A 16691-nucleotide genomic window follows, 5' to 3' on the forward strand; every position below is an offset into this window, starting at 1 on the left:
GACGACTAAAATGAGATTTGGAGATATTATATAGCAATGTGCTGGTAAATGTTTAACAGTTGACTCTGCAGACAAAAAGGTCTTGATTTGTAACCAATCATTTGTCAGTTTCTATGGTGTAAGTATTCCCACAGTGGCCCATTTCAAGGTACGAATGTGATGGCACTGAACATGGAGTAGGAAAGATGTGCAAAATTGGCTCTTGCAAGCTGGTGTGAGCTGCCTCCAGCACACCACTATAATTATTTAGAAAGAATTAAAATGTGTTTCTGTCTTATACTACTGTCAATATTTTTATTACACATTATTTCTTTTTTTTTAATCAATATTTCTTTTTGTTGAAGTATAGTTGATTTACAATGTTGTGTTAATTTCTGCTCTACAGCAAAGTGATTCAGGTATACATCTATATACATTCATTTTTTTAAAATATTCTTTTCCATTATGGTTTATCATAGGATATTGAATATAGTTGTCTGTGCTATACAGTAGGACCTTGTTGTTTATCCATTCTATAATATATATAAAAGCTTACATCTGCTAACCCCAGCATGCCACTCCATCCCTCCCCCAACCCCCTCCTCCTTGGCAACCACCAGTCTCTTCTCTATGTCTGTGATTCTGTTTCTGTTTCATAGATAGGTTCATTTGTGTCATATTTTAGATTCCACATATAAGTGATATCATATGGTATTTGTCTTTCTGACTTACTTCAATTAGTATTATAATCTCTGGTTGCATCCATGTTGCTGCAAATGGCATTATTTCATTCTTTTTTATGGCTGAGCAGTATTCCATTGTATGTATGTACCACATCTTCTTTAGGTTGTTTCCATGTCTTGGCTATTGTGAATTGTGCTGCTATGAACATAGGGGTGCATGTATCTTTTTTTTTAATATAATTTTTTTTTTTTAATTTTTGGTTACATTGGGTCTTCATTGCTGCACACGGGCTTTCTCAACTTGTGATGAGCACGGGCTACTCTTCGTTGTGGTGCTCAGGCTTCTCATTGCAGTGGCTTCTCTTGTTGCAGAGCATGGGCTCTAGGCACGTGGACTTCAGTAGTTGCAGCACGCAGGCTCAGTGGTGTGGCGCACAAGCTCAACAGTCATGGCTAGCGGGCTCTAGAGCGCAGGCTCAGTAGTTGTGGCGCACAGGCTTAGGTGCTCTGTGGCATGTGGGATTTTCCCAGACCAGGAATCGAACCCGTGTCCCCTGCATTGGCAGACAGATTCTTAACCACTGCGCCACCAGGGAAGTCCTGCATGTATCTTTCTGAATTATAGTTTTGTCTAGATATATGCCCAGTAGTGGGATTTCTGGATCATATGGTAATTCTATTTTTAGTTTTTTAAGGAACCTCCATACTGTTCTCCATAGTGGCTTCACCAATTTACATTTCCACCAACAGTGTAGGAGGGTTCCCTTTTCTCCACACCCTCTCTAGCATTTGTTATTTGTAGACTTTTTGATGATGGCCATTCTGACTGGTGTGAGGTGATACCTCATTGTAGTTTTGATTTGCATTTCTCTAATAATTAGTGATGTTGAATATCTGGTTCATATGCCTGTTGGCCATCTGTATGTCTTCTTTGGAGAAATGTCTGTTTAGGTCTTCTGCCCATTTTTCAATTGGGTTGCTTGTTTTTTTGTTGTTGAGTTGTATGTACATGTTATTTCTTTTTTTTTAATTAATTTTTATTGGAGTATAGTTGCTTTACAGTACTGTGTTAGTTTCTACTGTACAGCAAAGTAAATCAGCTAGACATATACAAATATCCCCTCTTTTTTGGATTTCCTTCCCATTTAGGTCACCACAGAGCACTGAGTAGAGTTCCCTGAGCTATACAGTAGGTTCTCATTAGTTATCTATTTTATACATAGTATCAGTAGTTTATATATGTCAATCCCAGTCTCCCAATTCATCCCACCCCCCCCTTGCCCCCCTTGGTGTCCATACATTCTCTATGTCTGTGTCTCTATTTCTGCGTTGCAAGTAAGATAATCTATACCATTTTTCTAGATTCCACATATATGCGTTAATATACAATATTTGTTTTTCTCTTTCTGACTTACTTCACTCTGTATGATAGTCTCTAGGTCCATCCACGTCTCTATAAATGACCCAATTTCATTCCTTTTCATGGCTGAGTAGTATTCCATTGTATATATGTGCCACATCTTCTTTATCCATTCCTCTGTTGATGGACATTTAGGTTGCTTCCATGTCCTGGCTATTGTAAAGAGTGCTGCAATGAACGCTGGGGTGCATGTCTTATTTTTTATTTTTTTTTAAATAAATTTATTTATTTATTTATTTATTTATGGCAGTGTTGGGTCTTCATTTCTGTGTGAGGGCTTTCTCTAGTTGCAGCAAGCAGGGGCCACTCTTCATCGCGGTGCACAGGCCTCTCACTATCACGGCCTCTCTTGTTGCGGAGCACATGCTCCGGACGTGCAGACTCAGTAGTTGTGGCTCATGGGCCCAGTTGCTCCGCGGCATGTGGGATCTTCCCAGACCAGGGCTCGAACCCGTGTCCCCTGCATTGGCAGGCGGATTCTCAACCACCGCACCACCAGGGAAGCCCTGCACGTCTTTTTGAATTATGGTTTTCTCTGGGTATATGCCCAGTAGTGGGATTGCTGGGTCATATGGTAGTTCCATTTTTAGTTTTTTAAGGAACCTCCATACTGTTCTCCATAGTGGCTGCACCAATTTACATTTCCACCAACAGTGCAAGGGGGTTCCCTTTTCTCCATGCCCTTTTCAGCATTTATTGTTTGTAGATTTTTTTTTAAACATCTTTATTGGAGTATAATTGCTTTACAATGGTGTGCTACTTTCTGCTCTGTAACAAAGTTGTAGATTTTTTAATGATGGCCATTCTGACTGGTGTGCGGTAATACGCCACTGTAGTTTTGATTTGCATTTCTCTAATAATTAGTGATGTTGAGCATCTTTTCATGTGTTTGTTGGCCATCTGTATGTCTTCTTTGGAGAGATGTCTATTTAGATCTTCTGCCCATTTTTTGATTGGATTGTTTTGTTTTGTTTTTTTTGATATTGAGCTGCCTGAGCTGTTTGTGTATTTTGGAGATTAATCCTTTGTCAGCTGCTTTGTTCGCAAATATTTTCTCTTATTCTGAGGGTTGTCTTTTCATCTTGTTTATGGTTTCCTTTTCTGTGCAAAAGCTTTTAAGTACACACTATTTCTTAAATGAATCATTAAGGTGAAAAACAAAGATGGCTAGAAAAAGGGAATAGAAATGATTAAATCTTGAAACCAATAATAAACCTATCTATTGTTCAGAATAAATAATATTTAAATAGAGAAAGAATTAACCAACTTAGATACTTTTCTTAGATGTTTATGCCAAAATTTTATAAAACAGATTCTCCTGAACTGTATTAATTCTGAGCTATCTATTGAGGATTTACTCTAAGAGCGATTCTGTTTGGCCAGGAGGGGTGCCCATGAGGTAGATATGTCACCAACCACCATGAGCAAATAATTATACCAACTTACAATATAACAGGAATATTGAAGTGATTCCTCTACCTATTCCTCATTTAAAAATAATTTGTGGCAATAACAAGAGTTTGATCTTGAACCACAATCTAGAAAGAATATGAAATAAAAATGGCATATTTTTCTATGATTCTGTTGCATTCATTAGAATTTATATTCTTGTGCCTTGTTAATGAAAGTCAATTATTTCTCCAAAGTTCCTCCAAATGTTGCTGGTGCTGAGATTCCAAGTGAAGTCAGTGTCCTTCTTGGGGAAAATGTTGAGCTGGTCTGCAATGCAAATGGCATTCCTACCCCACTTATTCAGTGGCTTAGAGATGGAAAGCCCATAACTAACAGTGAAACAGAAAGAATTCGGTATGTGTGAAAAGAATTTTTGCATCATTAATTGTAATGTGTTCTACAGTTTTAGAGAGTTGGACACAGATATTCTCCTTGGAGAATCACTCAAAAGTATTTGTGTGTGTATGTGTTCCTTATTTATCAACTCTGTGTTATAAAATCTCACATGTTCATTCCTGCAAGTGTTAGTTAACTGTTGTAGATTTTATTCCTCTAATTTCAGAACATTTATACCAAAGTCCACATCATAAAATAATTCGTTCTTCTTTCTTGCTAACATCAAACCAATTTCATCCTACAAAAGATTCATCAGTCATCTCTTAGATATGATTTTGTGTCCTGAAATCACCAAACCACCAGACATGCCATAGTGCTTGGCTCATTTTGAGAAAAGATACTATCATCATAACCTCTTCATCTCCTATAGTGATTTGTCCAAATCCTGTTTTCAGCTGACACTTCACACCACAAACCACATAGAGATGGAATGATAATGTGGTAAGGGATTCCTGCTACTTTCAACAACAAATGCCTTTTGAAGGACACTGCAGAATTCTACACTCCACCATATTACTTCATCACAAAGCCCCATAATATACACATACCATAATAATTATAATTACTCAAAGAATTATATATACCTCAGAAGGCATTAATTAAGTGTATTGCAAACTTTATCATTTTGAACCAGTATTTTAAATTTAAGGGTTTGCAGTATATTTTCTAATCAATGAATTGAATATACATAATTTAAAGAAAAATAAATGTTATTTTCTTTGAAATCGTTTTACGTTAAAATTTACACATTTGTTCCCTTTACAAGATTAGGTAAATTGCCAAACAATGTTTTAGTTTAGAGGTACATTTTGAGTTTCAATTCTCTGGTGTGGACATTTCTGAATAGTTAAATATTTAGTTATTTATTAAATCAGCTGATACCAACCCTATTCTAAACCAAGTACTAGATAGTTGGTGGGACCTCAAGATGTATAAGATAATATTTGTACCAAGGAATTTAGGATCTATTACTTCTCCTCTCACATTAAGATCCCAAATATACTTATTCTTATATCCACTTTATTATTTGTTCCCAGCTCCACAATATGTATAGGTTTGTAAATGGGCCAATTTGTCAGTCAAATACAGTAATTTTTCCAAAGTCAACTTACTACTTTCCTTTGGTCATGGCAACTTGCTTTTTGTTTATTCATATGGTTAAACTCATGGAATTTTAAAATTCATATTTTGAAAAAGAAAAAATAAAATAGACCCAGATAATAAAATTGTAATTCTCAATAATTATATTTAATAACATGATATAGTAGAAATGGAGTATTTACTTTTGACAGTGGGAGAATCTAATAAAATCACTATTGTAAGAATGACTGTAGATAGCAATTTAATCTCTTTGTAAAACACAGGAAGTTTTATTTGATAATTAATGATGTGTGAAGAGAATCAATAATGCAATAATCTTAATTTAGATATCATTATAACCTAGTTGTATACTTAGTATTCACTATTATGTAAATCAAAGGAAAAGCTTTAGCAATTTGTAGAAAAATTTTTGCAAACTATACCCATACATAAATACTAAGTTGTTGTCAGTGTTTAAATAAATTATCCTATCCTGCACCTTCTCATTAAGAGTATTAGTAAGTTGTTTATAGCTAGATTTTTCACTTTAATTTTTTACTGTAACATTCTTCAATTTTTATACCAGAGTTTTTATAATTTTCATTTAATTCCAGCCTTATATTGATAACTAAGGACAAAACATTCAATCTCTGAGAAAAACATGTCTTTGCCCATGATTTGGGTAGAAAAGTTCCTAACCTGATTTTGTTCACTTCCTTTTTTCTCATAAGGAGGCAGTGGATATATGAGATCCATTACTGTGGCAGTTTAGCTGGTTGCCTGAAATCTCTACCAGTTTCACTAGCTCTGACTTTAACAGGCTTCCATGTACTTAGTGGAAAAGATTTGAACCATTATATCCAAGATGAAGATGCATTTTAGGGTGACTTTTTTTTAAAGAATCTAATAATCTAGAATGAGTTTTCCAGAAATAGCTCCATATATATCATCTCAGTGCCTCTGATATAATCTTTTCTATAGGGTGACTGCAGATGGCAGCACATTAAACATTTACGAAGCCCTCCCATCTGACATGGGGAAATACACGTGTGTTGCTACTAATCCTGCTGGAGAAGAAGACCGAATTTTTAACTTGAACGTCTATGGTAAATACGAAATTTCACCCTCTTTTGACTATGCTGCCTTAGGAATCGATCAGAAGAAATGAAGGTCCAGCAGTAGGTGTCTGAAGCATTTAGTTCTAAAATGCGATGTCCTGTTGTTTCCTTTTGGGATACAAGGCAGAAATATGGGTAAATGTAGTTGAAATGATTGGAACTGGTAATACACACCCCACCCCACCCCCTTCTCTCTCATTTTCTACGTGACGTAGTTCCACCTGCAATTAGGGGTAATAAAGAAGAAGCAGAGAAACTAATGGCTTTGGTGGATACTTCAATAAATATTGAATGCAGAGCCACAGGGATGCCTCCACCACAGATAAACTGGCTAAAGAATGGGCTTCCTCTGCCTCTCTCCTCCCATGTCCGGTTGCTGTCTGGAGGACAAGTTGTCAGGTCAGCTTTCATTGTGTATGATTTGCTAGACAAAGTTACTGTGATTGTAAACTTTAACTTCATCTAAATAATGTTTTTAAAATGTCTTTCCCTAAGCTTTTACTTTTGTTTCCCTTTCAGTATTTTTTTAGAAGAGGGGGGATAGCAAATATAAGTTTGGCATGGTTTATTATTCTTATTTAAATGCTCATGTTTTAGTAAGTTTGTATAAAATAGGTCTTTCATAGACATATATGTATCATATATTTTTTCAAGGACTACTATTATAGCTAAAACTTTATATGGCAAAATGATAGGAAGATGCTTACTACAATCATGTAATTTTCATGATTTTCATCATTCTCTATTAATATATATTTGAAAAATATTCACCTCTCATATTGTGTTATATTTTCAGTGGCTCTGTCGAATAAATGGCACTGGAGGCATCTATGTTTTGTGATGGATGGTTATAAGCTTTATAACTAAAATTTCCCAAAATAAATCACCTTCTTTAATCTTTGTATTATCACAAATGTTTTATTTGTATATGTTGAATGGGATCAAATTACGAAGCGTTGGCTCAAACTGTTTTTCAGGATTGTGAGAGCTCAGGTGTCTGACGCTGCTGTGTATACTTGTGTGGCCTCCAACAGAGCCGGGGTGGATAATAAACATTACAGTCTTCAAGTTTTTGGTATGTCACCAGAAACAATCCTAGTACTATACTATGTGTCCAATATTAAACAACAGCCTTAATTTAAATATTGACGTATCAGAAAGGAGTGGTAAAATAGGATCTTAACTAGGGTTTCTAGAATGCCTGCTCTCCCAAGGGGTCCATATATATTGGAGCATACTGTCTGTCAAAATACTTTTCTAACCTGGAATTTTGCATTCAATGAAATCTAAATTTTTAAAAATAGTATTTCAATCCAGACACAAGACCAGTCTTTTCATACAAAGAGGAAGTTAAGACTGTTTTCTAATAATGCTAGTGTCTCACTGAGAGTATTTAAAGTATGAAGGGATGTGTGCATATATACTAAATATCTCTGTGTGTATGTTAGGTAGAGATAGAACTCAAAACATTCAATTTCTGAATTATTAAGATTTGCTAGACCAGAGTTCACAATCCCCAAGAATTTCTCAGAACAGTTAAGTAACTATTTACCATAGCCTACAAATGATTTATGTTGGATTATATACAATTTACTCTGGAACATATTATTATTTTATTTATTCCACATAAAGTAGCTGGAAGTATACTTCTGTAATAATATACATTATAACAATTTAAAAGGAAAAACCTAAGATGTTAAAAAAATGGCCAAATTTTAAAACACATTTAGTTTGTATGTTCTACAAGGAAACAGTATTGAAGTCTTATTGCTAATATTCTGGAAGGTTAAAAATTAGCCTATATAACACATGCTTTTATAGTAAAGTCATCAACTAATTATATGCTATTTTAAATTCTATATTTTTATAGATCACAGAAACACTATAGAACTAATTGAATCATTTAAATTTTTTAATCTAAATTGATCTCAAATTATAATAGATATATAATTTTGTTTTGCTTTCTATACAGTACCACCAAAACTGGACAATGGGATGGGAACAGAGGAAATCACAATTGTCAAGGGTAGTTCCACCTCCATGACATGTTTTACCGATGGAACCCCAACTCCCAGGATGTCCTGGCTTAGAGATGGCCAGCCTCTGGGGCTTGATGCCCATCTGTCAATAAGCTCTCAAGAAATGGTCCTTCAGCTCATCAAAGCAGAAACCGAAGATTCAGGAAGGTACACCTGCATTGCCTCAAATGAAGCAGGAGAAGTCAGTAAACACTTTATCCTGAAGGTCCTAGGTAAGTAAAATAATTGGAAAATAAGTGATAATAAAGACAATAAGTAAGTATAATTCTTAGAATCATTGGCTATAGGATAAAATTTGTAAAAACTTCATTGTACTTCATATTTCTGTTCTGTAATTCACCTAGGTTTACTTTTAGTATCTGAAGCATGTTAAATTATTGTGTGTCTTATCTGTGTAAAAGGATGAACACTCCCACTTGTAAAACATTATTCATTGACAATGTCATACAACCAATTGATAAGTAGCTTTTTAACTTTTTGGAGAACTGAAATCACTTCTGATGCTAGTAATTTAATGGAAAAGCATGATATTTATACTATTATGTTATTCCAAACAATCTTTTAATGACCCAGTCTGTAGATTATAGTTGTAATGGTCATTTCAAATAGTCTAGTTCTATTTACTCTTTTGTGCATTAAAATAAGTATTTTAAATAGGTACTCCAGTGTTCTACATGCAAATAAATAGTATAAAGGGAAAACATATCTTTTCCTTGAAGTAAAAAAATTTGACTTTGGAAGAGAAATGAAAATGAATGAAATGAATTATTTCAATAATCAATAATTTTTTGGAGTTTTTTGTTTTCACGATGATTGAGGTAAAACCTCAGGCTCTTTACATTTTTTCTAACAAAATGCACCCCACAAGGAAAAATAAGAATTTTGGCAAGAGTCTAGCCAAATGTTTTCAGGACATCCTATAATCTTTCTCGTGGTACCTATTACAATTTAAATTATTTGTGTAACCTTAAAAGTCTGTTTCATCCTTAGTTAAACTCTGTGATGATCAGTACCCTTTTTACTTATTGTAAAAAGGGCTTAGCATGGCATTTGACACATAATATTATTATTATTATTATTATTATTATTATTATTATTATTATTATTATTATTATCTTATTACTCCCAGGGCTTAGCATGGCATTTGACACATAATATTTATCTGTTGGCTTGAACTGAATGGAGCTAGGTACTTATCAGGTGGATTAAAGTGAGTTTTAACTGTAGCAGGAGACAGAACAATATCTAAATAAACAAACAGAAATACTGTGGTGTAGATGAGTATTCCATAGAATGAAAGGTAGTAGTGGAGGCAGTACACCAGAATATTTAGAGACAAAAGGCAGAAGAAAGCATGTGTTTGTAAGGAAGGATGGAATAACAAATTCCCGTCTAGCGATTCACAGAATATGAGGAGTATCAAGAGATGACATCTTGTACATTAATTACCTATTAATTGTTAATTATTGACTATATATTATGTGCCAGGCATGTTTCTAGTCAACATGTAACAGATAATTATTGGACACCTACTATGTGACATATGGTATGACAAGTACTTGACTGCATCACTGAATGGGAAGGATGTGGTCTCAGCCCTCAAGTTCCTGCACTGGCAGGGAACACAGATATTGAAAAAGTAATTACTTTTGAGTGTGATGAGGATGATATGGCGAAAATTAAATTCTGTGGGAAGGTTCAAAGAAGGTCTCTTCAAGGATACATCTAAGCCTTAAAAAGTAAGACTATAGAGATGAGTGAGGAGATGCCTACATCTTTTACCTAGAAATGATAAACCTTGAGTTGTCTATCTGTGATTACTGAAGCTGAGTGTAACAGCAAGAGTAGAAGACAAGACTGGAAATATACCTGGACAAAAGCCATACTGTGAAGAGCCTCAGTTAGAGAATTTGGGCCTCATTACGAAGGCAGTAGAAGAAGCTTAAGCAGGAATATGTTACAGTCAGATTTCGCTTCCCAAAAAATCCCTCTGATGACAGAGTGAAGAATGAATCGGAGAGTCTGTTAAACTCACACAGGCCTAAAAATACAGGGGCCTGGTGTAGCATGTGGCAGTGGAGAAAAAGAGAAGGAAGACTTCTGCAGGAATTCTAGAACCCAGGAGCAGAATCAGGGCCCAGTACCTTTCTGGATGTAGAACACCCAAAAAGAAAAATAACACCAATGTTGTTAGAGTCACGTACAAAGAACAACCTTCCCACCTGCAGGGTTTATAAGGATAGTCTCTTAAAACAGATTTGAAAACTGGCTTAACAGAAGAATGAGCAGTTTTAGCATTTCAGCATCTGTTGAAAGCTAATTCCATTAAAACCTGAAAAACTTCACTCTGATCTACATTACAATAGAAATGTGAATTTAAGTGTCCTGATTTGGTGAACCACTAATCTCAACTTAATTCTATCCACCTGGTGGGAGGTGTCATGGTGTATTAGGGGTTCTGAAAGGCCACTATGGGTAAAATACTAAAAACAAGGGAGAAGATCATGCAAAATAAAGCTGGTGGGTAGGGGAGTTGACAGGGTTCAGGCTATGAAGGGATTGTTGACCACATTAAGGATTTTGTGTTTTGTCCTGGAACAACGGGAAACCATTAAAAGTTCTAACAAGTAGAATGCCACGAGTAGAGTTGCAGTTTGAAATGACCACTCTGATTGCAAAGTAGAGAGCGGCTTGGAGTGGGTTCTGAGAGACAGTGTGTTATTAGGAATTGTGTCTGGCTGTGATTAACAGAGAGTCTAAACACGGTGACTTAAAGAACTTTTGTTTTTCTCACCGAATGAGGTGTCTGGAGGTGGGCAGTAGTTGCATTGGTTCTGCAGTTCAGATCTTAACAGTTCTCCTGGCCTTTGGCCTTTATATCATAGTCAGACCGTGATCATGCATTGGCTGCTCACCCCCAGCGTCACTATAGGCAGCAATAGAGCAGAAAAAATAGGAAAGGCAAAGAACTGCCCCTTTCAGGATTTTCTTAGAATCCCCACAAAACTACCTCTACTTATATCTCATTGGTCAGAATCTTCACATGCCACTCCATCTATTATCTACTAAAGAGGCTAGGAAATGTAGTTTTTAGCACACTGACAGCCCTAACAAAATTGAGGTCTGTTAATAAGAAAGAAACAAGTAAATGATATTGGGTAGGCAGCTACAGCCAGGAAGGAGGAGATATTAGTCCAAGTAAACGGTATTATAGCTCAGATTAGTGATACAGGTGAGAGGAAAAGATGTATTCTAGAACTAGTTCTACTATTCTTCTACTAGCAGGTAGAAGTATTAAGACTTGGTGGTGGATTTGGCCATATGAGAGTGATGACAAGGAAGAAGATATCGAGGATGACTCCCAGCTTCTGGTTTATGTGACTCAACAATTGGTGGGTTCATCACGCAAATGCAGGGAATGCTGGAAAAAGACCAGGTTTTGAGGGAAAAGGTAACAGGTTCAGTCTGAATACATGATGAGTTTGAAGTTGTTTTCAAACAACCCACTGAAGATGCTTATGTGATAGTTATATATATGGATCTAGAGCCCAGGAGAGAGATCTAGGCTAGAAATATAAGTTTTGGAGTCATCAGAGTATGGACAACTCCTATTCTGCTCAAAGTACAAGACATATGGACAAGATACAGAGTAAAATGGTTCGCAATCACTTAACACATGTGAGATCTGATGACTGGTATTTGAACCAGTTGGGAACATGTTGTTATTTTAAATCTAGTACTATAAGCTTTTGAGATTAAGGCCGTGCTTAAATAATCTTTGTATCCACAGTGACAGACACATAGTAAATAACCAATAAGTGAGAGGAATAAAGAATTGACTGGAGTCAAATGGAGAATCAGATAAGTGCTTTTCCATCCAGCATGCTATGGAAATTAAAAGGGATAGAAATTTTATAGTTTGTTGAGAGAATCAAGAAAGGACTTAGGGTTTTTACAAATGAACATAATGATACTAAAGTGACCTTGAGAGTACTTGAACATGCTCAGTTAGGGGATGGTGGGACTATTGGAGATATTCCAGTAGAAGGAATAGCATTAGTAAAGTCACAGAGCAAGAAGGGACTGAACATGTTGAGGGAGAAAAGTAGTCTAGTTTGAAGTCTAGGTTACATAAAATGTATTAAAAGTAAATAATATTATAAAGAGAGATTGAGGCTATGTTGTGGAAGGCTTGGAAGCCATGACGAAGAGTTTGTATTTAATTCAATGAGCAACATGGAGACACTGACATCTTTTAACCAAGAAATCTTGGATTGATCTAAAATGCACTTAAGAAAATGTATTTTGACAGCAAAACGCAATAAGACGCATGAAAGTGAAAAAGAGTAGTCATGTGGGACCATAGTTAAGAAACTCTGACTTCTTAATTATAATGTATTAAATATATTATCTTTTTCCAGAAAGGAAAACGAGGACCAAAGATACAAATTTTTAGGAGGCAGTTTTTAATAATAACGCCAACAGATGTAGTAGACTTAGTAGTAGTTATAATTCTTAAAACCTTTAATTATAAAATAAAACAGATTCAGAAACACAAAAGAAATGTAGTTTATAGATGATTTCATTGAATCCTCACAATTCTGTTAGTTAAATAATAGTACTATACTTATTTTAGAGATTTGCCCAAATCCACTAACCTAATAATTGTTGGAGCTAAGATCCAAATTCAGGCTATTTGATTCCAGATCCTCTGCTGTGAACCTCTGCTCTAAACTATGTGCCTGACTTTAAACACATACACACACACACACACACACACACACACACACACACACACACACACACACAGCTAATCCTTGGAGCTGTCCAACAGCTATTTTTGCTGCCTCGTGAAATAGTAAGCTGGAAATGTTAATAGAAAATTTGAATGATCTATGTAAGGGAAATCTGTTTTAAAGTGATTCCTAAACTTAGGAATAGTTGGACTAAGAAACTTTACTGTTTCCTCCAAGTGTTTAGATTTCTTAACATCCTCTGGAGAAAGGTAATTTAGAAGTATAAATAACAAAAAAGGAGGTTATTTCTGCCCAGACATAACAAATGTGGTTTATACAGAAATGGTCTCCAAATATAACTGTTTTTTCTTCTGCTTAGTCATTGTTTCCTCTTAAAGTTCTGCACGGAAAAAATGATTGCGAAATTCCATAGCATTTGCCCATTGCTTTTGTAGAACCAATAGATATTTAAAAGGTGCAAAAATACACTACTATATTTAAGTAACTCTCTTTTAAAAATAGTACAAGATTACTTTAGGTTTTTTTTTTTAACATCTTTATTGAAGTATAATTGCTTTACAATGGTGTGTTAGTTTCTGCTTTAAAACAAAGTGAATCAGTTATACATATACATATGTTCCCATATCTCTTCCCTCTTGCATCTCCCTCCCTCCCACCCTCCCTATCCCACCCCTCTAGGTGGTCACAAAGCACAGAGCTGATCTCCCTGTGCTATGCGGCTGCTTCCCACTAGCTATCTATTTTACATTTGGTAGTGTATATATGTCCATGACACTCTCTCGCCCTGTCACATCTCACCCCTCCCCCTCCCCATATCCTCAAGTCCATTCTTTAGTAGGTCTGTGTCTTTATTCCCATCTTGCCACTAGGTTCTTCATAGCCTTTTTTTTTTTTTCCTTAGATTCCATATATATGTGTTAGCATACTGTATTTGTTTTTCTCTTTCTGACTTACTTCACTCTGTATGACAGACTCTAACTCCATGCACCTCATTACAAATACCTCCATTTCATTTCTTTTTATGGCTGAGTAATATTCCATTGTATATATGCGCCACATCTTCTTTATCCATTCATCCGATGATGGACACTTAGGTTGCTTCCATGTCCTGGCTATTGTAAATAGAGCTGCAATGAACATTTTGGTACATGACTCTTTTTGAACTATGGTTTTCTCAGGGTATATGCCCAGTAGTGGGATTGCTGGGTCGTATGGTAGTTCTATTTGTAGTTTTTTAAGGAACCTCCATACTGTTCCCCATAGTGGCTGTATCAATTTACATTCCCACCAACAGTGCAAGAGTGTTCCCTTTTCTCCACACCCTCTCCAGCATTTATTGTTTCTAGATTTTTTGATGATGGCCATTCTGACCGGTGTGAGATGATACCTCATTGTAGTTTTGATTTGCATTTCTCTAGTGATTAATGATGTTGAGCATTCTTTCATGTGTCTGTTGGCCATCTGTATATCTTCTTTGGAGAAATGTCTATTTAGGTCTTCTGCCCATTTTTGGATTGGGTTGTTTGTTTTTTTGTTATTGAGCTGCATGAGCTGCTTGTAAATCTTGGAGATTAATGCTTTGTCAGTTGCTTCATTTGCAAATATTTTCTCCCATTCTGAGGGTTGTCATTTGCTCTTGTTTATGGTTTCCTTTGCTGTGCAAAAGCTTTTAAGTTTCATTAGGTCCCATTTGTTTATTTGTGTTTTTATTTCCATTTCTCTAGGAGCTGGGTCAAAAAGGATCTTGCTGCGATTTATGTCATAGAGTGTTCTGCCTATGTTTTCCTCTAAGAATTTGATAGTGTCTGGCTTAACATTTAGGTCTTTAATCCATTTTGAGTTTATTTTTGTGTATGGTGTCAAGGAGTGTTCTAGTTTCATACTTTTACATGTACCTGTCCAATTTTCCCAACACCACTTATTGAAGAGACTGTCTATTCTCCACTGTATATGCTTGTCTCCTTTATTAAAAATAAGGTGACCATATGTACGTGGGTTTATCTCTGGGCTTTCTATCCTGTTCCATTGATCTATATTTCTGTTTTAGTGCCAGTACCAAACTGTCTTGATTACTGAAGCTTTGTAACATAGTCTGAAGTCAGGGAGCCTGATTCCTCCAGCTCCATTTTTCGTTCTCAAGATGGCTTTGGCTATTCGGGGTCTTTTGTGTTTCCATACAAATTGTGAAATTTTTTGTTCTAGTTCTGTGAAAAATGCCTGTGGTAGTTTGATAGGGATTGCATTGAATCTGTAGATTGCTTTGGGTAGTAGAGTCATTTTCACAATGTTGATTCTTCCAATCCAAGAACATGGTATGTCTCTCCATCTATTTGTATCATCTTTAATTTCTTTCATCAGTGTCTTATAATTTTCTGCATACAGGTCTTTTGTCTCCTTAGGTAGGTTTATTCCTAGATATTTTATTCTTTTTGTTGCAATAGTAAACGGGAGTGTTTTCTTAATTTCACTTCCAGATTTTTCATCATTAGTATATAGGAATGCAAGAGATTTCTGTGCATTAATTTTGTATCCTGCTACTTTACCAAATTCATTGATTAGCTCTAGTAGTTTTCTAGTGGCAGTTTTAGGATTCTCTATGTATAGTATCATGTCATCTGCAAACAGTGACAGTTTTACTTCTTCTTTTCCGATTTGGATTCCTTTTATTTCTTTTTCTTCTCTGATTGCTGTGGCTAACACTTCCAAAACTATGTTGAATAATAGTGGTGAGAGTGGGCAACCTTGTCTTGTTCCTGATCTTAGTGGAAATGGTTTCAGTTTTTCACCATTGAGGACAATGTTGGCTGTGGGTTTGTCATATATGGCCTTTATTATGTTGAGAAAAGTTCCCTCTATGCCTACTTTCTGCAGGGCTTTTATCATAAATGGGTGTTGAATTTTGTCGAAAGCTTTCTCTGCATCTATTGAGATGATCATATGGTTTTTCTCCTTCAATTTGTTAATATGATGTATCACGTTGATTGATTTGCGTATATTGAAGAATCCTTGCATTCCTGGAATAAACCCCACTTGATCATGGTGTATGATCCTTTTAATGTGCTGTTGGATTCTGTTTGCTAGTATTTTGTTGAGGATTTTTGCATCTATGTTCATCAGTGATATTGGCCTGTAGTTTTCTTTCTTTGTGACATCTTTGTCTGGTTTTGGTATCAGGGTGATGGTGGCCTCGTAGAATAAGTTGGGGAGTGTTCCTCCCTCTGCAATATTTTGGAAGAGTTTGAGAAGGGTGTTAGCTCTTCTCTAAATGTTTGATAGAATTCACCAGTGAAGCCATCTGGTCCTGGGCTTTTGTTTGTTGGAAGATTTTTAATCACAGTTTCAATTTCAGTGCTTGTGATTGGTCTGTTCATATTTTCTATTTCTTCCTGGTTCAGTCTCGGTAGGTTGTGCATTTCTAAGAATCTGTCCATTTCTTCCAAGTTGTCCATTTTATTGGCATAGAGTTGCTTGTAGTAATCTCTCATGATCGTTTGTATTTCTGCAGTGTCAGTGGTTACTTCTCCTTTTTCATTTCTAATTCTATTGATTTGAGTCTTCTCCCTTTTTCTCTTGATGAGTCTGGCTAATGGTTTGTCAATTTTGTTTATCTTCTCGAAGAACCAGCTTTTAGTTTCATTGATTTTTGCTATTGTTTCCTTCATTCCTTTTTCATTTATTTCTGATCTGATCTTTATGATTTCTTTCCTTCTGCTAGCTTTGGGGTTTTTTTGTTCTTCTTTCTCTAATTGCTTTAGGTGCAAGGTTAG

At 35.7% G+C, this 16691-nt stretch overlaps 1 protein-coding gene across 6 annotated transcripts in view; it reads left to right on the forward strand.

Annotated features, from left to right (window-relative positions):
* HMCN1 (hemicentin 1) overlaps nt 1-16691 on the forward strand; it is a 530431-nt gene that overhangs the window by 392972 nt on the left and 120768 nt on the right. For all 6 annotated transcript variants that reach the window (XR_009008571.1, XM_007166971.2, XM_057547914.1 and 3 more), the window contains 5 exons: nt 3729-3888; nt 5992-6116; nt 6344-6527; nt 7106-7203; nt 8101-8379. Coding sequence is in view for 5 of the 6 variants with exons in the window: in XM_007166971.2 (XP_007167033.2) it covers nt 3729-3888; nt 5992-6116; nt 6344-6527; nt 7106-7203; nt 8101-8379 (846 nt within the window). In the remaining variant the exon portion in view is untranslated. The remainder of the gene's footprint in view (nt 1-3728; nt 3889-5991; nt 6117-6343; nt 6528-7105; nt 7204-8100; nt 8380-16691) is intronic.

The sequence above is a fragment of the Balaenoptera acutorostrata genome, chromosome 1 (genome assembly GCF_949987535.1).
Source record: "Balaenoptera acutorostrata chromosome 1, mBalAcu1.1, whole genome shotgun sequence".
NCBI lineage: Eukaryota > Metazoa > Chordata > Mammalia > Artiodactyla > Balaenopteridae > Balaenoptera > Balaenoptera acutorostrata.